The sequence below is a fragment of the Hyperolius riggenbachi genome, chromosome 10 (genome assembly GCF_040937935.1).
Source record: "Hyperolius riggenbachi isolate aHypRig1 chromosome 10, aHypRig1.pri, whole genome shotgun sequence".
Lineage (NCBI taxonomy): Eukaryota > Metazoa > Chordata > Amphibia > Anura > Hyperoliidae > Hyperolius > Hyperolius riggenbachi.
This window is the reverse complement of record NC_090655.1, coordinates 4,144,397-4,169,430: the sequence shown is the minus strand read 5'-3', so window position 1 is coordinate 4,169,430 and position 25,034 is coordinate 4,144,397. Positions and strand designations below refer to the sequence as shown.

Below are 25,034 nucleotides of genomic sequence, written 5' to 3'. Positions count from 1 at the left end.
CTCCCTGGCGTTCAGTTTCCCCAGGATTTCTGTGCAAAAAGTGATAACATTTATTTTTAAAACTTTTTTTTCCTGTAACTTGCCTGGCCCTCTAACGCGGCGGGTAGCGGCGCGGCTGCTGTGATCAAGTTAGACACGCAGCTAGCAAAGTGCTAGCTGCGTGTATTAAAAAAAAAATGATGAAAATCTGCCCACCCGGCGCCCTTCGGCGGTAATGGACGAGCTGAGCTCGTCATTACCGCCAAGGTTAAGAACCAACCTTTATTGGTTCATTTTCCAGCTGCATACATGTTCATACAAAATTTGCATAATCCTGCATCAACTCAAAATTATTTGCTTTTCTTTGACTTTCCTTACTCACTGTTGCGACATCTAGCTGAGCTTTTTTGCAAACTGACATTCATAATGTAATGTAATATGTATATTAGAACCTTACAAAAGAGTAATACATTTTTATGAGCTGTAATTTGTTTAAACAAGTAAATTTGAGTGTTAACTGAACAAATGGTACTATTGTCAGCTCCTGTACCAATCCTACATGATTTTCAAACACCCTTTCTTCATGAAATCAATTAATTTGATATGCTGTTTAATTTGGGGTTGGTGACTTCAGGTGAATGTATACACCATAATCTATACCTGAATATAAGCCAACCCCCCACCCCACTTATACCCTAAATAAATAAAATAAATTGACCAGAGTATAAACCGAAGTGTTTTCAGTATAGGTTAGCCAGCCATAGGTGCCTCAGTATAGGTTAGCCAGGTATAGGTGCTCCAGTATAGGTAGCCGGGTGTAGAAGTCCCCAGTACTAGTAGCCAGCCATAGGTGCTTCAGTATAGGTAGTTAGGTGTAGATGTCTCAAGTATAGGTAGCCAGGCATAGGTGTGCCCCCTCCCCCCACAGACACTTCTCTCCCCGCTCCCCCCGCAAGCAGTGCGCCCTCCTGCCCCACGCAGGCTGGAAGATTAGATAGGAGCAGCATCAGGAATGGGAGGCGGGCTCCTCCTTCTCTTTCCTCCGGTCCCCCTCCGTGCTCCTCTCTCCCTGGCTGAAATCACGGCAGCGGTGGGGTGTCTCACCATCTAACGGCTCCAGGCGATGATCACGTGCCGTCTGGCTCCTCTGTATATATTACGGTTAACAGGAAGTAGTGTTATTACTACTTCCTGTTATCGGTGCTGCTGCTCCCCTCTCCTCCTTTCTAATTTTCCAGCCTGCGGAGGGAGGGAGGCGGGTGCACTGCCTGCGGGAGGAGCTGGGAATAATCTGTCTGTGGGGGGGGAGGGGAGCTCACTTCGATTTGACTCTGGTATAAGCTGAGAACCCCCCCCACTTTGGGACCCCCCTTTTTTTCCTTTTTTTTGGGGTCCCAGAAACTCTGCTTATACTCTAGTATATACTGCATGTACTCCCTGCAGAGTGTGAATCCACTGAGAATGTTGTGCACACTGATTGCATGAAGAGTGTGTAATAGAGGAAGAATTGCCTCATTCCCCTGCAGAGTACCTGCACATCACTCTCACATGTACCCACAGTTACACTGACTAGGGCCTGATCCATGTTCAGATTGTCCATGAAGAATGTGTAATAGAGTAAGGCCCCATTTACACTTAATCAGTTGGTTCGTGTTTTTTTTCCTTCTCCATAGCAGTGCAAAAGATTTCAGTTAAAACACATAGTGTGAAAGGTGCCATAGGAAAACATAGGACCTACTTTGAAAATCAGTTGACCTTTCAGTTATAACTGAGAGCAACTGATTAAGTGTAAACCGGGCCTTAGTATCCCCTCATTCTCCTGCAGCATTCTCCTTCCTCTCCGAGGCGCATGCATTTTGTACGTTGATTTGTGATGATGATTAGGAGGAGCTCACACTGATGGGAGTTATTGCAGGACAGAGTTTTTATGAAGCGAATGTCTGCATTTCCTGTGCTAACGTTCAGCCTTCTTTTTCAGTGGAAGTTCTAGTCGTGTTCTATGAAAACAGACTGAAAGATCATCATGTCATTACTCCACACGTCCTGCAGGGGCTGAATGCATTGGTGAGTCCTCCTCATTAGGATTAAAAAACATTGTTTGTACCACTAAAGACAATTGGCAAAGGTTGCGGTATGGGTTAGTGCCCCAATCATTAGCGGTAGGGGTCACCTTTTCAGTAGGCTGCTACCTTAATGGAAAGGCTGTCAGTATGTGAATTGTATTATTTGTATAGATGAATGCACTTTAGCAATAGGTGGTGGCAAAACCTTGGCACTCCAGCTGTGGTGGAACTACAAGTCCCATGAGGCATTGCAATACTCTGACAGCTCTAAGCATAACTCGGGGAGGCAGAGGCATGATGGGATTTGTAGTTTTGTCACAGCTGGAGTGCCAAGGTTAGCCATCACTGCACTAGGCACTCTTGCATGATCACTTTTTTGTAAACCTGACGAATCCCCCATTGTAAGGGGGTGAAACATGTAGGAGTTTTTTTATGTAGGGTAATTGTGTATTCTATATAGCAGGGTGACCCCTATTGCTAATTATTGGGGTTACTAACCCATACCGCAACCTAAATCAACTGATTTGTCACTTCACAATTGTGTTCAGTGGTACAACCAATGTTTTTTAATGCTAATTATTAAAAGTGAAGTTTTATGTTTTAGTCTCCTTCTAGAAGTTTAATAATGTATTTAGTGGAATCAGGTGTATGTATATTGATGAATGTGAGATGTAACATCCCACTTCTGTCAGCAGGACTTGAGCCGCACAGGTCTGTTCTGTCTGCTGTATATGAACCTTGTAGGAGAGGGTTCTCGGCGTTAGTGTATAAAACTTGTATCCTCCACTAATGATGTGCTGGTGTGTTGCAGAGCATGTCTGAGGTCTTCCCCCAGGGACTGGCGGTGTCTGTACTGAAGTCTGTGTTCCAGGAGGTACATGTCCAGGTAAAGAACCCTCTGTAATGCTTTTATACGCTTATTTTCTGGGACTGCTTTACTGCTCTCCCCTTTCCTGCCTGTCTTGTATTTGGGTTTGTGGCTCCTCCCTTTGCAGGCACCTGTCGCTAGAATTTGTGGCTAATCTCTTCCTGGGCACCTGTTGCTGTAAGTCGGAGCAATTTTGGGTACCTGGACTCGGAGTCGGTGATTTCAATAAAGTGAGGCGTCAGAGTTGGATGATTTTTAAACCAAATCCATATTTTTTTGTAAAAATTAGACTAAGGAGTTGGAGTCTCAGTAATTTTGGGTACCTGGAGCCGGTGGTTTCATAAACTGAGGAGTCGGAAGACTTTTGTACCGATTGCACAGCCCTGATAATTTGTAGCTCCTCCCTTTCCGGGCAAAACTGTCACTAGGATTTCCGAATTCTCTTTTTCCAGGCACCTGTTGCTAGCCATAGCCCCTGAACAAGCATGCAGCAGATCAGGTGCTCTGACTGAAGTGTGACTGGATTAGCTGCATGCTTATTTCAGGTGTGTGATTCAGATACTACTGCAACCAAAGAGATCAGCAGGCAACTGGTATTGCCTAAAATGCGGCCCCCATATCCCTCTCGCTTTAGTTTGGGTAGCAGATTTGAGTCCTGTTTTGAGTAGGAGTAAAGATCTGACTCTTTTTATCTTTCCCTGCAGTCTTTGATGCAGCTGGATCGCCATACAGTCTACATGATAATCACAAACTTCATGCGGAGCCGGGAGGAGGGTAAGCAGACCTGTGTACAGTCGTATCTATGGGGTTTGAAATGAGTGAGTTATGATTAGCTGATGGTGTGTGAATTATGGGGAAGAGGACAGTTGTGCAGCACAGCCCAGGGATCAGGAGGTCATTGCTGCATCCCTGAGTGAGGATTTCCTGTCTCTGGATTAGCAGATGGCACAGTGTGAATTACGGGGAAGAGGACAGTTGTGCAGCACAGCCCAGGGATCAGGAGACATTGCTGCATCCCTGAGTGAGGATTTCTTGTCTCTGGATTAGCAGATGGCACATTGTGAATTGTGGGGAAGAGGACAATTGTGCAGCACAGCCCAGGGATCAGGAGGCCATTGCTGCATCCCTGAGTGAGGATTTCCTGTCTCTGGATTGGCAGATGGCACAGTGTGAATTATGGGGAAGAGGATAGTTGTGCAGCACAGCCCAGGGATCAGGAGGCCATTGCTGCATCCCTGAGTGAGGATTTCCTGTCTCTGGGTTAGCAGATGGCACAGTGTGTGAATTATGGGGAAGAGGATAGTTGTGCAGCACAGCCCAGGAATCAGGAGGCCATTGCTGCATCCCTGAGTGAGGATTTCCTGTCTCTGGATTAGCAGATGGCACATTGTGAATTATGGGGAAGAGGACAGTTGTGCAGCACAGCCCAGGGATCAGGAGGCCATTGCTGCATCCCTGAGTGAGGATTTCTTGTCTCTGGATTAGCAGATGGCACATTGTGAATTATGGGGAAGAGGACAGTTGTACAGCACAGCCCAGGGATCAGGAAGACATTGCTGCATCCCTGAGTGAGGATTTCCTGTCTCTGGGTTAGCAGGTGGCACAGTGTGAATTATGGGGAAGAGGACAGTTGTGCAGCACAGCCCAGGGATCAGGAGGTCATTGCTGCATCCCTGAGTGAGGATTTTCTGTCTCTGGGTTAGCAGATGGCACAGTGTGTGAATTATGGGGAAGAGGACAGTTGTGCAGCACAGCCCAGGGATCAGGAGGCCATTGCTGCATCCCTGAGTGAGGATTTCCTGTCTCTGGATTAGCAGATGGCACAGTGTGAATTATGGGGAAGAGGACAGTTGTGCAGCACAGCCCAGGGATCAGGAGGCCATTGCTGCATCCCTGAGTGAGGATTTCCTGTTTCTGGATTGGCAGATGGCACAGTGTGAATTATGGGGAAGAGGATAGTTGTGCAGCACAGCCCAGGGATCAGGAGGACATTGCTGAATCCCTGAGTGAGGATTTCCTGTCTCTGGATTAGCAGGTAGCACAGTGTGAATTATAGGGAAGAGGATAGTTGTGCAGCACAGCCCAGGGATCAGGAGGACATTGCTGCATCCCTGAGTGAGGATTTCCTGTCTCTGGATTGGCAGATGGCACAGTGTGAATTATGGGGAAGAGGACAGTTGTGCAGCACAGCCCAGGGATCAGGAAGACATTGCTGCATCCCTGAGTGAGGATTTCCTGTCTCTGGGTTAGCAGGTGGCACAGTGTGAATTATGGGGAAGAGGACAGTTGTGCAGCACAGCCTAGGGATCAGGAGGCCATTGCTGCATCCCTGAGTGAGGATTTCCTGTCTCTGGATTAGCAGGTAGCACAGTGTGAATTATGGGGAAGAGGACAGTTGTGCAGCACAGCCCAGGGATCAGGAGGCCATTGCTGCATCCCTGAGTGAGGATTTCCTGTCTCTGGATTAGCAGATGGCACAGTGTGAATTATAGGGAAGAGGATAGTTGTGCAGCACAGCCCAGGGATCAGGAGGCCATTGCTGCATCCCTGAGTGAGGATTTCCTGTCTCTGGATTAGCAGATGGCACAGTGTGAATTATAGGGAAGAGGATAGTTGTGCAGCACAGCCCAGGGATCAGGAGGCCATTGCTGCATCCCTGAGTGAGGATTTCCTGTCTCTGGATTAGCAGATGGCACAGTGTGAATTATAGGGAAGAGGACAGTTGTGCAGCACAGCCCAGGGATCAGGAGGCCATTGCTTCATCCCTGAGTGAGGATTTCCTGTCTCTGGGTTAGCAGGTGGCACAGTGTGAATTATGGGGAAGAGGACGGTTGTGCAGCACAGCCCAGGAATCAGGAGGCCATTGCTGCATCCCTGAGTGAGGATCTCCTGTCTCTGGGTTAGCAGGTCGCACAGTGTGAATTATGGGGAAGAGGACAGTTGTGCAGCACAGCCCAGGGATCAGGAGGCCATTGCTGCATCCCTGAGTGAGAATTTCCTGTCTCTGGGTTAGCAGATGGCACAGTGTGAATTATGGGGAAGAGGACAGTTGTGCAGCACAGCCCAGGGATCAGGAGGACATTGCTGCATCCCTGAGTGAGGATTTCCTGTCTCTGCATTGGCAGATGGTGTGTGAATTATGGGGAAGAGGACAGTTGTTCAGCACAGCCCAGGGATCAGGAGGACATTGCTGCATCCCTGAGTGAGGATTTCCTGTCTCTGGATTACCAGGTGGCAGTGTGAATTATGGGGAAGAGGACAGTTGTGCAGCACAGCCCAGGGATCAGGAGGTCATTGCTGCATCCCTGAGTGAGGATTTCCTGTCTCTGGATTAGCAGATGGCACAGTGTGAATTATGGGGAAGAGGACAGTTGTGCAGCACAGCCCAGGGATCAGGAGGCCATTGCTGCATCCCTGAGTGAGGATTTCCTGTTTCTGGATTGGCAGATGGCACAGTGTGAATTATGGGGAAGAGGATAGTTGTGCAGCACAGCCCAGGGATCAGGAGGCCATTGCTGCATCCCTGAGTGAGGATTTCCTGTTTCTGGTTTGGCAGATGGCACAGTGTGTGAATTATGGGGAAGATTATAGTTGTGCAGCACAGCCCAGGGATCAGGAGGCTATTGCTGCATCCCCGAGTGAGGATTTCCTGTCTCTGGATTAGCAGATGGCACAGTGTGAATTATGGGGAAGAGGACAGTTGTGCAGCACAGCCCAGGAATCAGGAGGCCATTGCTGCATCCCTGAGTGAGGATTTCCTGTCTCTGGGTTAGCAGATGGCACAGTGTGAATTATGGGGAAGAGGACAGTTGTGCAGCACAGCCCAGGGATCAGGAGGACATTGCTGCATCCCTGAGTGAGGATTTCCTGTCTCTGGATTGGCAGATGGCACAGTGTGAATTATGGGGAAGAGGACAGTTGTGCAGCACAGCCCAGGAATCAGGAGGCCATTGCTGCATCCCTGAGTGAGGATTTCCTGTCTCTGGATTAGCAGATGGCACATTGTGAATTATGGGGAAGAGGATAGTTGTGCAGCACAGCCCAGGGATCAGGAGGCCATTGCTGCATCCCTGAGTGAGGATTTCCTGTCTCTGGATTAGCAGATGGCACAGTGTGTGAATTATGGGGAAGAGGATAGTTGTGCAGCACAGCCCAGGGATCAGGAGGCCATTGCTGCATCCCTGAGTGAGGATTTCCTGTCTCTGGATTAGCAGGTGGCACAGTGTGAATTATGGGGAAGAGGATAGTTGTGCAGCACAGCCCAGGGATCAGGAGGCTATTGCTGCATCCCCGAGTGAGGATTTCCTGTTTCTGGATTAACAGATGGCACAGTGTGTGAATTATGGGGAAGAGGATAGTTGTGCAGCACAGCCCAGGGATCAGGAGGCTATTGCTGCATCCCCGAGTGAGGATTTCCTGTCTCTGGATTAGCAGATGGCACAGTGTGAATTAAGGGGAAGAGGACAGTTGTGCAGCACAGCCCAGGAATCAGGAGGCCATTGCTGCATCCCTGAGTGAGGATTTCCTGTCTCTGGATTAGCAGATGGCACATTGTGAATTATGGGGAAGAGGACAGTTGTGCAGCACAGCCCAGGGATCAGGAGGACATTGCTGCATCCCTGAGTGAGGATTTCCTGTCTCTGGATTGGCAGATGGCGCAGTGTGAATTATGGGGAAGAGGATAGTTGTGCAGCACAGCCCAGGGATCAGGAGGCCATTGCTGCATCCCTGAGTGAGGATTTCCTGTCTCTGGATTAGTAGATGGCACAGTGTGAATTATGGGGAAGAGGACAGTTGTGCAGCACAGCCCAGGGATCAGGAGGCCATTGCTGCATCCCTGAGTGAGGATTTCCTGGTTAATTATGCTTAGGTATCAGTGAGGGGGTCGGTCAGGGATCGATAAAGTGGTGGGGTCAGTTGATAGTAAAATATTACTGATGTTTTGCTTTTGTAATTACATCATGCCATGCTTGCATGCACACTGCCCAGACTACATACCTTGCAAAGTGTTTGCTCATTTATTGTGGCAGAACCCTAGAAAGTGTCATCTTTCCTCCTATCCGTCCACAGAACTGAAGAGTCTCGGAGCAGATTTCACGTTTGGCTTTATTCAGGTCATGGATGGAGAAAAGGACCCGCGTAACCTGCTTGTGGCCTTCCGCATCGTACATGACATCATCACGCGGAACTATGCGCTAGGTGAGTGCTTCACTGTCTGCCTACATATGGGTGTCTGAATTCCAGGTACCCCTGGCATAAGTTAGTGTATCACCCCTGGACACCCCTCGTACCCCTGGCATAAGTTAGTGTATCACCCCTGGGCACCCCTCGTACCCCCTGGCATAAGTTAGTGTATCACCCCTGGACACCCCTCGTACCCCTGGCATAAGTTAGTGTATCACCCCTGGGCACCCCTCGTACCCCCTGGCATAAGTTAGTGTATCACCCCTGGACACCCCTCGTACCCCCTGGCATAAGTTAGTGTATCACCCCTGGGCACCCCTCGTACCCCCTGGCATAAGTTAGTGTATCACCCCTGGGCACCCCTCGTACCCCTGGCATAAGTTAGTGTATCACCCCTGGGCACCCCTCGTACCCCCTGGCATAAGTTAGTGTATCACCCCTGGACACCCCTCGTACCCTCTGGCATAAGTTAGTGTATCACATACCCCTGGACAGCCCTGGAAACTTAGAACATTTCTAATCATGTAAAAATTAATTCCACTTATCTTTCGGTTTTATTTAAATTAATAACCACTTGAGGACCTACCCTTTACCCCCCCCTTAAGGACCAGCGCTGTTTTAGCTGATCTGTGCTGGGTGAGCTCTGCAGCCCCCAGCACAGATCAGGGTGCAGGCAGAGCGACCAGATCGCCCCCCTTTTTTCCCCACTAGGGGGATGATGTGCTGGGGGGGGTCTGATCGCTACTGCCTGCCGGGTGTTGCGGGGGGGGCACCTCAAAGCCCCCCTCCGCGGCGAAATCCTCCCCCTCCCTCTCCTACCTGCTCCCCCCCCCCCGGAGATCGGGGCTGCACAGGACGCTATCCGTCCTGTGCAGCCAGTGACAGGATGTCCTCTGTCACATGGCGGCGATTCCCGGCCGCTGATTGGCCGGGGATCGCCGATCTGCCTTACGGCGCTGCTGCGCAGCAGCGCCGTACAATGTAAACAAAGCGGATTATTTCCGCTTGTGTTTACATTTAGCCTGCGAGCCGCCATCGGCGGCCCGCAGGCTATTCACGGAGCCCCCCGCCGTGATTTGACAGGAAGCGGCCGCTCGCGCGAGCTTCCTGATTAATCAGCCTGCAGCTGGCGACGCAGTACTGCATCGCTGGTCCTGCAGCTGCCACTTTGCCGACGCACGGTATAAGCGTGCGGTCGGCAAGTGGTTAAGGGAGATGAGGCATATAAAGAATGCGTCCAACCCAATCTTTTTGCAAAGAGTACACAAAGGTATAATAGACTCAATTTATTGGTATAAAAAAAAAATGTAAATGACCGTATTGTAAATGCAATCCTGCTCCAGTGAGAGAGCCTGTCTCTGTGTTTTATACTGGAGTAACAGGTGAGGACATTGTTCCCCTTCTTATTCTGCCCACTTTTGACAAAATGTTTCCCAAAACTATCCTTTGTGATTGGTTCAGGGAACGTTTTTCCTGCAGTGAGTGTGCACCTGAACTCAGAACTTCCTTTCTGCTCTAAAAGATAAGCAACAGCATAATAACCTTTACCGACAAACATTTCTTTGTTACAGCCGATACAAACCATGCAATAAATCTGCAGTGTGTCTACTTCCTGGTTTCATGGAAGCAGACATAGGGTTAACGTCCTGTGTTTACAATTTAGCTGCTGTGCTGAGGCAGCCAGCTGAGATCAAATTACAACTTGTGGTTAGTCACATGAGGGGGAATTAGACAGGCTAAACTCTCTAAATACATACAGGGTGCATTTGTCTGTGTTTTCCTTTTGTCCTGTGCAAGAGTTCAGGTCCAAGTTAAATGTGCTGTCTCAGTCCTTAGTGCCGAGTTAATAGTGACTCCTTCTCCTGATCAGGTCCTTTCGTGGAGGAGTTATTTGAGGTGGTCTCCTGCTACTTTCCCATCGACTTTACTCCGGTAGGTCTCGTTTATTTAGTCATTTCCGTTTCATTTCTCCATTGATGGTTGTAATGCTGAAATATCTCTGCCTGCTTTCTCCAGCCTCCCAGTGACCCGCATGGCATCACCAAAGAAGACCTGGTCCTGGGCCTCCGGGCTGTCCTGGCAGCCACCCCGCGGTTTGCAGAGGTGAGTATTACTGCAGAGCAGATGAGTCTGAGCTCAGAGGGAGGCGGCCTGAGGGGGGAATGGATAGGAATGGCTGAGATTGATCTCCAGCCTCCCAGTGACCCGCATGGCATCACCAGAGAAGACCTGGTCCTGGGCCTCCGGGCTGTCCTGGCCGCCACCCCGCGGTTTGCAGAGGTGAGTATTACTGCAGAGCGGATGAGTCAGAGCTCAGAGGGAGGCGGTCTGAGGGGGGAATGGATAGGAATGGCTGAGATTGATCTCCAGCCTCCCAGTGACCCGCATGGCATCACCAGAGAAGACCTGATCCTGGGCCTCTGGGCTGTCCTGGCCGCCACCCCACGATTTGCAGAGGTGAGTATTACTGCACAGCGGATGAGTCAGAGCTCAGAGGGAGGCGGCCTGAGGGGGGAATGGATAGGAATCCAGTCCTGTCTTCCCCTGGCTGCTGTTCTGTACTGATGAGCCGACGCTAAAGGTGCCCATACATTACTCGATTTTCAGCATTAATATCCGGCCAATTCAGTCATAATGTTCACATCTGACAGAGATCGATGCCACAAAATGGCCAACCGATCGATAGGTTCGATCAACTACCATCTGAACTGATCAAAATCTTGATCAGAAGGGCTCCCATTTATGTGACTGTTTAGATGGACCCCCCTGGCCAGTCTCCCCTCAAGTGTGTACCTCCCGGTCCTGTGCTGAGTGTTGCTGGCACAACTCCTCCCCTCCTCCTGTGTCCAGCATGTTTCTTTATTGCCGCATGTACTGATGTCACTAAATGCAGCGGTGTCACATGGTACAGGCGCCCCCTGGTGGCTATCCAAAGAGGCGATGGACACAGGAGGAGGTACACCGGAGTGACAAGTGAACCTGCAATACTGACACCATTACATGGGGGGCGGCTTGTGGTGATGTCACTACATGCAGCGGTGTCACATGGTACAGGCGCCCCCTGGTGGCAATCCAAAGAGACGATGGACACAGGAGGAGGTACACCGGAGTGACAAGTGAACCTGCAACACTGACATCACATGGGGGGGGGGGGGCGGCCAAGCAGGCCAAGGCAGCATCAGATTCCATCATAAAGGGATCTACCGGATCTGATAGGTGAAACATCACAAATATGCAGAATCGCAAATGCACAAAACAGCATCTGGAAATCACAGGGATAAGTGTGAAGGCAACTTTAATCAGCAGGTTTATCAGAAGATCAGACGTGCACAACGGTCAGAAGTAATTCTTGGCCATTCCTCTTTACAGAACTCTTTGCCGTTCAGCAATATTCTTGGAATATCTGCTGTCAATACCTAATGTGGGTTCCGTGTTTTATTGATAGATTTATATTTTTCCTTTTCTAGCATCTGCTGCCTCTGCTGATCGAGAAAATGGATTCTGACATCCAAAGTGCCAAACTAGACTCCATGCAGACCCTGGTGAGACGTTTCTGCAGAATATATCGAGGCGACTTTAAGTGGGGGGGACATGGAGGCTGCCATATTTACTTCTGTTTTAAAAAGCCGGTTCCCTGGCTGTCCTGCTGGTCCTCTGATCTGCATCCTTGTTCCGGGTCAGCGATTCAGGTCAATGATATTCTCCTAATTCTAGAATGCATGCAAATTAAATGCAGATTGTATTGGACCAATGAGACGCACCTCCTGCTGATTTTCATCCATTTCCTGCTGATTGGCCCATTTCAAATGCTTCATACATTCTGCATTAAATTTACATGTAAGCAGTAACTATCTTACTGGAGAGCTCTCATTAGGAGGTACTGGAGGCAGAGGATCAGCACAACTGCCAGGGAAGAAGCCTAGAGGTGGAAACTGCATAATGTACTTATCACAACAGAGGGTGCATTATTAGCATGTGATTGAACATCCCTAATCAGCAAGAAGTGATGGAGCTGGGGGATGGTTATATACAACACAGCAGCAGTACCTGTCATATAGATGTGATTTCACGAGAGACGACTGCCTGAGCAGTATTTGTGGCAGAGCAGATATTGCGGGGTAGAGCAGCTGATGGAATAGATGGGAGGGGTAGAGGGCAGATATTGCATGGTAGAGCAGTTGGTGGTGGTGGCGGTGGGGGGGGACGGACGGACGCTAGAGCAGCTGAAAGTGTAGAGGGGTGGGGGGGGGGGTAGAGGGGAGGGCAGAGGGCAGATATTGGGGGGAGGGGGGTAGAGCGGCTGGGTACAGGGGAGGGGTAGAGGGCAGATATTGGGGGGTAGAGCGGCTGGCTGGGTACAGGGGAGGGCAGATATTGGGGGATGGGGGTAGAGCGGCTGGCTGGGTACAGGGGAGGGGTAGAGGGCAGATATTGGGGGGTAGAGCGGCTGGCTGGGTACAGGGGAGGGGTAGAGGGCAGATATTGGGGGGGTTAGGTTGTTGTAACCCACTTGCTGGGTGGAGGGCAGATAAAGGAGACAGGTCATCTTGTAATGAATTGTGTTGTTTCAGAAAGCTGCGTGTTCCGCCTATGGACAGAAAGAGCTGAAGGAGTTTCTGCCCGGCCTCTGGTCTTCCATCCGTAGAGAGGTACCGCCTGTGTGTGTATCTGTGGCTGTGTCATGTGACCATACAGCCTGTTTGTGTGTCTGTATCATGTGATTATGCCATTTGTGTATCTGTGTCATGTGACCATACAAGCCTGTATGTGTATCTGTGTCATGTGAGCGTACCACCGGTGTGTATCTGTGTCATGTGACCATACAATCCTGTATGTGTTTCTGTCATGTGACCATACCACCTGTGTGTATCTGTGGCTGTGTCATGTGACCATACAGCCGGTTTGTGTATCTTTTTCATGTGATCATGCCATTTGTGTATCTGTGTCATGTGACCGTACTGTCTGCGTGTATCTGTGTCATGTGACCGGCGGCCATCATGCTCTCTGACATGTCAGCACTCTGCCTCTCAGGTGTTTCAGACAGCGAGTGAGAAGATAGAAAATGAAGGTCTGTCTGCCCTGCGAGCCCTCTCTGCCTGCCTGTCTCGCTCTGTACTGGGTTCCGACTCAGAGGATTTACTAGATGGATTCTTAAATATCATTCTGCAAGGTAACCGAATCCAGACTGAAATGTGTTTTATTTTGTTTTAGAATCTGCGCTGGGGTTTTGCTGTGGCCTTTGTCATCGCTGAGGAAATCCCACCCCACTTCCTGTGATATTTAGGACTACTTCCTGTACCCTCATCTCTCTACACCAATAGAGGGCTGGACTCTAGTGTCTAAGTCTGCTATAGGTGTTAGGCATGCTGCTGACTGTACTAATGCTGGGCTCCGGCCAGGGGGTTCTGGAATGTTCCATCATCAGCCCATTATGGTATATTTTGGGGTTAAAATGATAGATTGTTTATTAACAAGCAATAAGTATTTTTTTTTTTTTTTTTGCCAAGAAAAAGTTTGTAAAGCTTTCCAGTGCAGCTATGAAGTACTGCTAATTATCATACACTTATGCAAAGAATGTACATTTACTCGCCATTATTAGCATCTCATTATCTATCACTTGTCAACACCATATTTTAGAAAGGGGTACGTTCTGTAGTAGCAAGAAAGTAGGCAGTAAAATCTTACAGATCTGGCTAGTTTTGGATTAGTCCATCTCCCCATGGGGGATTATCAGTTATTTCTTTATATACAAAAGCACTTACTGAATGGCAGTTGCTCAGTCTAACTGCCAGAATAGCGCACAAATCAGTAGGGAGGCTGGCTGAAGAAAGTACAATTATCCCAGATATAAATGTACTGTAACTTAATTTTCTCATGTGTTCTTGTAGCTTACAGTAGGCAGTGAAACACTGACAAGTTTTGAACTAGTTCATCTCCTCATGAGGGACTCTGTATATCCTTTATTCTTTACAAAAGCAAATCCCTTAAAAGGATGAATACGTCTTCAAGAGAGCCCGAGTAGGACAATTGAAATCTTACTAGGACTCAGAGGCATGTCGTGTGCACAATGACATGCCTCTGTCGTTCTATTGCGGCTGCCACTCCCCCCCCCCCCCCCACCTTCGCTCTGCTGTTCCTCCGATAAATATCGCCAGGCTAGTGACAATCTGCTTGTCGCTAGCCGTTCTGTATACCTGAGGCTTGTCAGTCAGCCCCCTCAGCATCGCCGCCTCCACAACAGTCTCCCCCTGCCGCTCTCCGCCTCTGCTAGCTTCCTCCAATCGGAAGCCAAGCCGCCACCCAGGAAGTAGTACTCCTGGAGGAAGCTAGCGGAGGTGGGGATCGGCAGGGGGGGCCAGTTATGGAGGCGGCGATGTTGAGGAGGCTGACTGACAAGCCTCTGGTAAACCTGTAGTAGGGAGCCAGTGGAGGCGCAACCCCTGAAGCAAAGGTGTGAGGCAGTGGGAAACATTTAGCTAGTCTTTGTGGTACCAGGTATGTGCGGTGGAGAAGACTGAGGGAAACCTCCATGGCAGTTGACTGAAGGCTACCTTTACATAGGATTTTAAATGATTTCCTCCATTCTTGCCAAGACAGAGTCTTGCCAATATCAGATTCCCAGGACCTCCTACATGCATATTGCACTGAATCAGTGGTTTGATTTTGTATGGAGTATAGTAAGGAAATTAATCCCGCCATTAATGGGTCGTTAAGACGAGTAGATTCAAAGAAAGTAAAGGGGGTATCTTGGGAGATTGGTTGGAGAAAATGGAGGAAGTGGTGAAGCTGAAAGCATCTAAAGGATTCTGAGAGGGGATAGCAAAGTTGTTGTTTAACTCCGATAAGGAGGGGGGCTTGCCCCTAAGAAGAAGTTTTGAGATGGAGGTAAGGTTGGCAATTTTCCACCATAAGAAGGCTGCGAGATCTAGTCCTGCTGGGAAATCTGGATTTCCGAATAGTTCAGTTAGCCTGGATATGGGGGATTGAGGGTTATAGTGAAAGCGAAAGCCTCGCCATAGTCTAAAGCTACGTACACACATGCGACAACGATCGTTCGTTGTCAACGACGAACTAACTTTTAATTGATGAAAGAACGACCTAAGTAAAGTTAGTTTTAAAAGGTGTGTAACGATCTGATCGTTAGAACGAACGTTACATCGCGTAAAAGCAACTATTGCGCCTGCGCATAAAAATAAGGAAGTTCCATGGAGAAATAGCGAAATGCGCATGTCAGGCCTGGTACGAACGACCGTTTCCAACGATGTACTACTTTTGCAAACGATCGTCGTTGGAAAAAATCCGCCAAGCTAGATTGTTCGTTTTTAATGATCTAGCTCGTCCGTCGTTAGACTTAGTAGTCGTTGGCTGCTTTTTTTTTTTTTTTTTTTTAAACTATCGTTGTTTGAAATGATCGGGGAACGATTGTTTCAAACGACTATAGTCGCATGTGTGTACGCACCTTTAGTGTGTGGGCAGTTATAGGGGAAATTTTCTGTAGAGAAGGAAGATGAGAACCAAGAGACCAAAGCACACCTTTCCAGGTATAGGGTCTAAGCATGAAGTTTTCAATATTTACCCAGGTGGGAGTATGTAGCTTAGCATTAATAGAGGCAATTTGGGATATTTGGGAAGCCTTGTAATATTCAAGTAGATTTATGAAGCTTTATGAAGCATTAAGATCCTTCGAGGAATGTGTGGTCTCTTGTTTGCCCATATAAATTTAAAAATTGCTATTTGAAGTTTTTTTTTAGATCTTCTGATCTAATTGGGATCGGAAGAACCCGAAAGTAGTAGGTGATACGAGGCAATGGAGTCATTTTAACTGCCGCAATTCTTCCAGCCCAAGAAATAGTAGGGAAGTCCCAGGAGATCAGATCTTGCTTAGAGACACTGAAGCGAAAAAATATATATGATATAGTGAATTGGTTATGTACTATGAATAATTACTAGAAGATTAGCAGCAAAGAAAATATTCTCATACTTATATTTTCAGGTATATAGTGTTTTTTCTAACATTGCATCATTCTATAATATGTGCAGATTACACAACACTCAGCATTCAAAATGAGTCTTTCAGAGCAGTCTGTGAAGTAATGACCTCTCCTCTAGCAGAGAAAAAGTAAATAGTCCAGGAACAGTTGAGATAATAAGTCAGATAACAGCCCTCTCCACGACTAATGCTGGATACACACGGTGCGTTCGCGCACTCGATTTTCCCGTCGATTCGTTTATTTCCAACATGTCCGATATGGATTTCGATGGATCGTTAGGTCGATTCGGCATACTTTGCATGCGAATCGACCTAACGATCCATCGAAATCCAAATCGGACATGTTGGAAATAAACGAATCGACGGGAAAATCGAGTGCGCGAACGCACGGTGTGTATCCAGCATAACTTAGTCGGAGAGCTTAATGGCTTGTTTGCATAGAGACAACAACTGGAGTTTCTCAACTCTTCCTGTACTGGAAACAATTACACTGATGTATCTGATCTTAATGTTTTATTTCTTAGCTGTACTACACATACAAATCATAATATCATCATTTTTTTCGCTTCAGTGTCTCTTTAAGTTTATCAAATAGAGGAGTGTAATTACATTTATATAGGGAAGCATAATTAGTGAGTTTAACACCTAAATAGGAGATGCAGTGATCATACAATTGGAAGTGGAAAGTCGAGGCTGTGGAGAAAATAGATTTAAAAAAATTAAAAAGAAAATGACTTTTAAACAGGGGACAGAGATTGCACAGTGTTCCGACTTAACCGAGGACTACCTGTATATTACATATTACGATTTTGGCGAGTGGTCCTTTTGTATCTTGTGATTGTATCTTATGATTTTATCTATGGGAACGACTCTTTTCCTAGACTGCAAGCATCATTTGTGTGAGCCGGACATGAAGCTGGTGTGGCCCAGCGCTAAACTCCTGCAGGCGGCCGCCGGCGCCTCCTCCAGGGCGTGTCTGAAGGTGTCGGCCAATGTACTCCCTCTGCTTCTGGAGCAGTACAACCAGCATGCTCAGGTCTGTAGTTTGTTTGCACCTTTCCAGTTTATTTTCCATGTTTTTTGTTTTTCTTTGAAAATGAAACCTTTTTAGGTAGTTGAGTTTGGTTAGTCAGTTTCCAAGCTGCGTAAATGTGCATAAAATTAGCATCAGCTACTGATCAGTAACTGCTGAGAGTCCATCTCAGCCACATAGAGAGCATTGCACTCAGTCAGGCCGGCTTTCATTGCGGAAGGAAAAGTTGGTGGTATTTCTTGATCTCCACAATAATATTAATAGGGTACCTCTAATGACTATGTAAGTATATTACCAACCATTACATATAACACAACAATGTCATCTTGTATCTGTGAGAATGTAGTTTTACAAATCTGGAAATGGTTTAAAGGATACCCGAAGTGACATGTGACATGAGATAGACATGTGTATGTACTGTGCCTAGAACACAAATAACTATGCTGTGTTCCTTTTTTTCTTTTTCTGCCTGAAAGAGTTAAATACCTCTTTTTTGCTCTCAGAAGCCATTTTCTGCTAGGAAAGTGCTTTATAGTTGGAATTTATTATCAGTGAGGGTCACACTGTAGTCACTTCCTGACTGAGTCAGCCACTTACATACCTGATATTTAACTCTTTCAGGCAAAGAAAGAAAGAAAAAAAAAAAAAGGAACAGCCTAGATATTAGTGTGCTTGGCACTGTACAAACCCATGTCTATCTCATCATGTCACATGTCACTTCGGGTATCCTTTAAGGAGAAACCGGAACAAAGCATTGAACTTCATCCCAATCAGTAGCTGATATCCCCTTTCCCACAAGAAATCTATTCCTTTTCTGAAACGGATCACCAGGGGGCGCTGTATGGCTGATATTGTGGTGAAACCCCTCCCACAGTGTGATGTCAGCGCCTCACAACACTGAGGTACTGACATCACACTGTGGGAGTCTTGTTGCATTGAGGGAAATAACAGCGGTTTCCAACTGCCAACAAAGCAAGCAGCAGCTACTTCCAGTGACATCACCTGCCAGCAGTAAAAATGTCACCATGTGATAAATGTCAGAATGTAAATCAGAGAAAGGAAAGATTTTACAATGGGCAAACAATGACTAAATCATTTATACATAATTATTGTAAATATTAAGCACTTTTTTATTACATTATTTTCACTGGAGTTCCTCTTTAAAGGATACCCGAAGTGACGTGATGAGATAGACAGGTGTATGTACAGTGCCAAGCACACACATAACTAGGCGGTGTTCCTTTTTTTCTTTCTCTGCCTGAAAGTGTTAAATATCAGGTATGTAAGTGGCTGACTCAGTCCTGACTCAGACAGGAAGTGACTACAGTGTGACCCTCACTGATAAGAAATTCCCCTTTTTATCTTTCTTGCTCTCAAAAGCCATTTTCTGCTAGGAAAGTGTTTTCTTACATACCTGATATTTAACTCTTTCAGAGAGAAAGTAAAAAAAGGAACACAGCCTAGTTATGTGTGTGCTAGGCACTGTACATACCCATGTCTATCTCATCATGTCACATGTCACCGCGGGTATCCTTTAAGTGGACTCTGGCCCATCCCCAGTATCTGTAGTCCATGATTGTGTAGTTTGATGCTCACCTGCTCCCATCATGTCTCCTTGCAGAGCAGCCACCGGAGGACCATCCTGGAGATGACGCTGGGATTCCTCAAGCTGCAGAGTGATTGGCTGTATGAAGAAGGTGATCCGTTATCTTATCTCTTTCCCTATTATCACACAGCAAAGTGGGATGGAACTGGCCCTTCATCTATGGACTTAATCATTCAACACAGCATAAAACTAATGAATTAAACACATAGCGGCTTTCATGTTACTGGAAGGGTTAATACTCAAATATTGTTATGTCACTTAGAAGCTAATTGGTAAGATTGCTTCGTAAACATTCCATGTGAATATAGGGCTTACAAGGTATCTTTTGCTAGAAGGGTAAATACTTATCTTGTCTTTACTTTCCTGTCCTGCAGATGGAAATGGTTTGAGTGGATTCAGACAAGCTTTGTGCAGCATGGTATTCTCTGCAGTCACTGACCCCAGCACACAGCTCCACCTGGTGGCAGTGAAGGCTATGACGGTGCTTGCCACACACCAAGGTTCGTTTTCCCTTACATTATATGGAAGCCCCACCCTAGGCTGGGCTTACTTGTGTCATCCTTGACTTACTTGTGTCATCCTTGGCTTCGATACCCACAGGAGTTCCTCCTTCTTGTACCCCTTGCTGCCATTGTCCATTCTACACTGCTTAAAGAGAACCCGAGGCAGATTTTCGAAATCTTAATAGGACGCAGGGACATGCTCTCTGCACAATGACGTGCCTCTGTGTCCTTCTGGTGCTGCTGCCGGGCTCTGCTGTCTCACCTGAAAAATAGCTCCAGGCTAGCGACAAACTGATTGTTGCTAGCCTGCTGTTTACCTGCAACTTGTCAATCGCTGTGCACTTCCCCCGCCCCCTCCATTTCATGGCTCCTGCCTCTGTCCCCTCGCTCCCCGCCTCTGTAACCTTCCTACAATCAGAAGCTAAGCCGCGACCCAGGATGTAGGGGAAGCACACAGCGATTGACGAGTTGCAGGTAAACAGAAGACTAGCATGGAAACAATCAGATTGTCTCTAGCCTGGCACTATTTTAGAGGGGGGACAGCAGCAGAGCCTGGGGGGGGGGGGGGGACTGGCAACGGCACCAGAAGGACACAGAGGCACGTCATTGTGCACAGAACATGCCTCTGTATCCTATTAAGATTTAGAAAATCTGCTGGTTGGCACTCCAGAAGGAGTTTTTCTTTGTGTTCAGTATAGAGTGGTCAGTATGAAACCGGTCAGGTTCCCATGGCTGTCTGTTTTGGTTCAGTGGAAATGAAGTCACAGACAGTAGTAAGAATCCGGACTTGTAGAGTTTCCACATTCCGTCCAGCATCAAGTTTCAGTTGAAGTTCATTCAGGTCAGATTAGCCCGGCCGAGGCACACTGAGCCCGGGCCAGTAAATAACCCAGCTGTCACCCTGGTGCACTCCTGGGTAGAACTCTACTCTAAGGGCTAAATGAAGCTTTTTATCCCTTGAACAGCACAATATCCAAACCCAGAGGACTTCTGATCAGGAGCGAACTGCATATTGTACTGTGTTACTTGCCTGTCTTGCTTATCTTGCTTTTATCATTGTTATTGTCTTATGCCTGTCTTGCTGTATTATAGTTATTGTCTGTGCCAATCTTCTGTCTTGCTCTGTTGCTACTGCCATGTGAACCACAACCATTTCCGGGTATGACCTTGGTCGCACTTGGCGAAAAAGATTCTGATTCTGATTCTGAAGTTACATTATCTATAATTCATAAGGTGGTTCTATAGCAAAGTAAAAGTACATTTATTAACCCTTCAGTATATTTTAGCGAACAGAAATTTAGTAAATTAAGCGAATTGCGCATATTTCCCAACTATTTTCGGTGTACTGTTACATTATAGTATACAGGGAATGGCAGAGGCCTCGACCATATCTGTAGCATTTGGAGAGTGCTGGGAAATCCAGTTTCCACGGCTTACAGAAGGTATAAGGAGGTGAGAAATTTAAAGTGAAACTACAGTAAAAATTTTCTCATCTACAGCCCATTAGCCACAGAAGAGCTAGGAACAAACCTCTGTTTACTAAAAGGTACCTGAAGCGTTAATTATTGATTTATAAAGCGCCAACATATTCCGTGGCGCAGTACAACGTAAGACACGAACATGGGGTACATAATAATACAGACCATATACAGCATACAAAATATGGAACTGGTAATTACAGTGAGAAATGTAACATGACACAAAATGAATAACAACTTCCAGGGCACAAAAGGCTGAGAGAGCCCTGCCCTTGTGAGCTTACACTCAAATAAACTTTTACTTTGCTATGGAACCATATCATTTACTGTGTGGATGTACTGAGCTCTGTCTGCTGCTGTCCAGATTGTTCTGCTGCTGGAGATGAGACTAACCTCAAACACAGCAGAGGGCTTCTGTGTGCAAGCTTTGTTGATTTTAAAGCAGTAGGATCAGCCATACTATACCAGGAAAAAAATACATATACAAGTGGATAAATACTTGATCTACTTACATAACACATGTATTGTACTGTCCACGTTTTGATTTCAGTGAATGTTATATAGTAAATGACGAATTCTGTTCCTGGTGGGGGCCATGTCTTTTTCCCACAGTTAAGGCTAACTCGTGATGTCATTTCTGCCCTTTACTTTTTTTCTTGTCTCCTCTAATTGCTGAGTCGCCTCAGCCTTGCTTGTAAACACAAGTAAACAGGGGATCAGGTTTCAGATAAGCAGCTGGCAGGGAAATAAAGGAAAGAGGAGGAATACATTATAGATAAAAAGAACCCCCAGCATGCAATTCTTTGGCACGACTACTAAAGGGCCAGTGCTCCTTAAGTATGTGATAACTCCAAATCATAACAGCAGAAAAAAGTTTTGAAAGTTTTGAATGCAGGATTAGCATCTTTATCACTTAATACACTCAGATCAGTTGCTGTTAAAATTTGATTTTTATGGTGACGATACCACTTTAAGCAGAAGAAAGTTAGTTTTCCTCACAAAACAGCTTTTTGAATAAACTAGATACAACATACTCATCCAATGGCAGCTCCCAGCACTGCTGTACTCTGAGCCATGGGGACCTGTGATTTTTACACAGATAACGTTTTAATGGGACAAAGGCAAGTAGGATACGTATGAGGTAATAAATGGCAGAAACACAGGTTTTATGCAGCCGTGTGCTAAACTTGTGTTTTAACCTGCTCTTGTCCTGACAAAATAAAAACCCAGGTATTTAGCTTTTTTTTTTTGTTACTGTTGCCGTTTGGTTACTCTGGCCTCCTCCGGTGCTGATTGCATCTTCTCTGTCTGTAGGGTTTCTGATGGCTGCAGATATCGATCTAGTTGTGGATCACCTGACTCTGCTCATACTGGAGGAAACAGACCCTCAGAGCTGGTATATCTCTCTTTACAGCATCTATTGCTTCATTGTGTCATGATTGTATGTGCTGTGCTTGTAGTGCTGTTATCGCCCATCTCAATGTAAAAATCAAAGTAAGAAAATCTGTTTGCTGGTGTAGTGCTCACTGGTGCAGCAATCTACCCACAAGGGCCCTTTCACACCAAGGCCTTGATTCATTAAGCTGCACTGCTAAAGCAGCACAGCAGCAGGGCGAGTTAAAATCTCGGTGCGCGCGCTACACACGGTTGTACTGCGTAGCTTGCACTGGTAACTTACCAACGCTCCTTTTAAAAAGTGGCCATTACTTTAATCCCGCCCTGAGCCCTGCCTGGTCCAGTGGCTTTCTAGGACGTGATCCCTGCACTTTGATTGGCCCAATAGGCTGCCTGTCACTTGACAGATTTTTAACTAGCGCTGCTCAATGTAAGCTGTGCTGCTTTAGCAATGCAGCTTAAAGCGGATCTGAGATGAAAAACTAACTATAACAAGTAACTTGTCCATATATCTTATCTAAAGTTTAGATAGTTTACAAAGCAAATCTGGCTGCATACAGCTTCAACAGTATATGATTTATTTCTGTGATACAATGAGGGCAGCCATGTTCTGTTTGTCACATTACACAGGCTGAGGGCTGGAGATGCTATCGGCTTGCCTGTGTGTAAATTCAGTCCCCTCTCCTCCTCCTTCCTCCCCTCTTCCTCTGAAATCAATGGCTAGTAACCTCCTCCTCTTGCCCAGACTGAGCTCCCACAAGCCCTTGCTACAGTGCCAAGGCACAAAAGGAGCTGTGGGCGAGGCTTGTTTAGTTATAGGGAATTAGAGTGTTAAAACAAAAGAAAAAAAGTTTTGGCTTGAGGAATGCCCTATAAACAATAGGAAAGGAACATAATTATGCAATGAGTAAAAGTTTATCTCAGATACACTTTAATGAATCAAGGCCCAAGTCTGTTGCATTGGGTCTCAGCAGACCGTTTCATTGCATCACAATGCCAGGCCAGCTCTTAGTGTTGCGTCTTTACTTTGTCACTCCACACTTATCACAAGGCTGATTATCATCTGTTTATTTTTTATTTTTTTTTGTAGCCGGGCTGCAGTGGAGTCTTTGGGATCTCTGGCTAGAATTCACCCATCAGTGTTCATTAGCAGGATGGTGCCTCAGCTGTGTGCGCGGCTGCAGACAGGTAGGTTTGACGACGCCACTTCAGAAGATAGAAATCCATACTAATAATAAAATATTTCAGTGTCTTGGGTGCAAAATCCTTGTGTGTGTGAAACGGAAAAGTCATGAGTCAAGTTAACTGGAGTTTGGTCTCGTCTAACACTTTGTGATCTCTCTGTGATCCTTCAGGATTCTGTTACACTGATGTGTTCTGCGGACACCTGGGCCCCTTGTTCTGCGGACACCTGGGCCCCTTGTTCTGCGGACACCTGGGCCCCTTGTTCTGTGGACACCTGGGCCTTGCTCTGCAGCTTTAGCTTTCTTCTCCGTTTTAAATACTTGGAGAAGTAATTACTTTTACGTTCTATGCTGGCAGGATGGTCTAACAGACCTTCCCAGCCAATAGACTGTTATCTATAATTGGGTGTCAATGGGGGACATTTATCAAGAGTGTCTGAGACAAAATATTAGTAGGTTTTTAGAAATCCATGCAGAACTGTCTCAGACATCCTAGAAATCACTAATAGTGCAAATTCCTTCTTAAACTGTTAGGAATAGGAGTTAGGAAGGTCTCTCAGGCAGTGCAGTGTGTGAGGGAAATTGCTATTGCTGAGGTAACCAACACATCTACTGTCAGCAGGCTCTGAGTGAGGGGGGAGGAGCCCTTCACTAATCATGTCTAGCCTGCACTGCTGCACTATCTGTAGTACTGCTATTGAGCACTTCTTAATCTGCAGCAGTTTAGGGATGGATTTGCACTTTTCTTAACTGTAGTGCAGCTCTAGAAATCCATGCTAAACTACCACTATTATGTAGGTTTTGTAAAATTTCTTACTATCATGCAGAACAGTTCCACTGCTCGTTAGAACAGTTGTAGAAGAAAAAACTGTCGGTAATGCTTTGATAAATCTGGCTCACTGTAGCTCGACAGTCCTGAGTACCACTAATGGCCGTTGTCAGTAGCTTTATTTTTTGCTATATTTAACTTTTTGCACCGTAAGACGCACCTCGGTTTAGAGGACAATATCGGGATAAAATATACTAAACATGGTGCGCCCATGGTGCAGGGGTATCTTGTGGAGCTTTTTGATAATGGATAGGGGCTGCTAGACATAATATAGTGCTGCTTTTATACACGCAAGAGAAAGGAGGCTGCTTCACATTGCTTAAAGGGGATGTTTCTATATGGGAGAGGGGTGTGTTAGAATAAAGTGGTTCCCGGGGGAAATTGCAGAGAAAACTCTCACCTGATGCAGCTGGCGATCCTCTGTCTTCTGTCCCCTCCTGCTAGCATCCTCGCTGGCGCCCTCAGTGTGTGACCGGACAGCAGGGTTCACCAGGAAGGGGGGGACAAGATGGAGGAGCTCCGGCTGGATCAGGTGAGGGCTTTCGTTGTGCTTTTTTCGACTGCCTCTGGATAAGCTGGGATATATGAAGGTGCAGTCTGGTGTTTTTCTGGTTGAACTTGATGAACAAATGTCTTTTTTTCAACCCAAGTAACTATGTTTCTATGTGTTTGTCTGTTGGCAGTGCCTATGGAGGGGGAGGAGCCTGTGGGCAGCGCGGTGCCAGGGCATTCCGTACGGCAGAGGTGTCTGGAGGCCTTGGCTGCAGTGTCCACACATCCCAGCATTGTAGAGGAGACTGTCCCCATCCTGCTGAGTCAAATCAGACGGGCGCAGAGTGGTGGGTATTCTTGTGCCCGCTGTCTGTCCGCTTCTGCGGCTCTGTATGGATATATCAGTGCCAGGCTCAGGAAGTATCTCTTT

General features: G+C 46.7%; 1 protein-coding gene across 2 annotated transcripts in view; it reads left to right on the top strand.

The window, feature by feature from the left end:
- The window catches only part of MMS19 (MMS19 homolog, cytosolic iron-sulfur assembly component), a 131,238-nt gene that overhangs the window by 69,483 nt on the left and 36,721 nt on the right, over positions 1–25,034 (top strand). The window contains exons 4-18 of one of the 2 annotated variants that reach the window (XM_068258868.1): positions 1,958–2,043; positions 2,854–2,928; positions 3,615–3,684; positions 7,981–8,109; positions 9,965–10,026; positions 10,288–10,374; positions 11,562–11,636; positions 12,666–12,743; positions 13,126–13,264; positions 16,966–17,120; positions 18,739–18,814; positions 19,098–19,223; positions 22,019–22,100; positions 23,190–23,287; positions 24,796–24,951. In XM_068258868.1, the coding sequence (XP_068114969.1) occupies positions 1,958–2,043; positions 2,854–2,928; positions 3,615–3,684; positions 7,981–8,109; positions 9,965–10,026; positions 10,288–10,374; positions 11,562–11,636; positions 12,666–12,743; positions 13,126–13,264; positions 16,966–17,120; positions 18,739–18,814; positions 19,098–19,223; positions 22,019–22,100; positions 23,190–23,287; positions 24,796–24,951 (1,494 nt within the window). Of the gene's footprint in view, positions 1–1,957; positions 2,044–2,853; positions 2,929–3,614; positions 3,685–7,980; positions 8,110–9,964; positions 10,027–10,110; positions 10,198–10,287; positions 10,375–11,561; positions 11,637–12,665; positions 12,744–13,125; positions 13,265–16,965; positions 17,121–18,738; positions 18,815–19,097; positions 19,224–22,018; positions 22,101–23,189; positions 23,288–24,795; positions 24,952–25,034 lie in introns of both variants that reach the window. The other variant, XM_068258867.1, reaches the window with a different exon arrangement.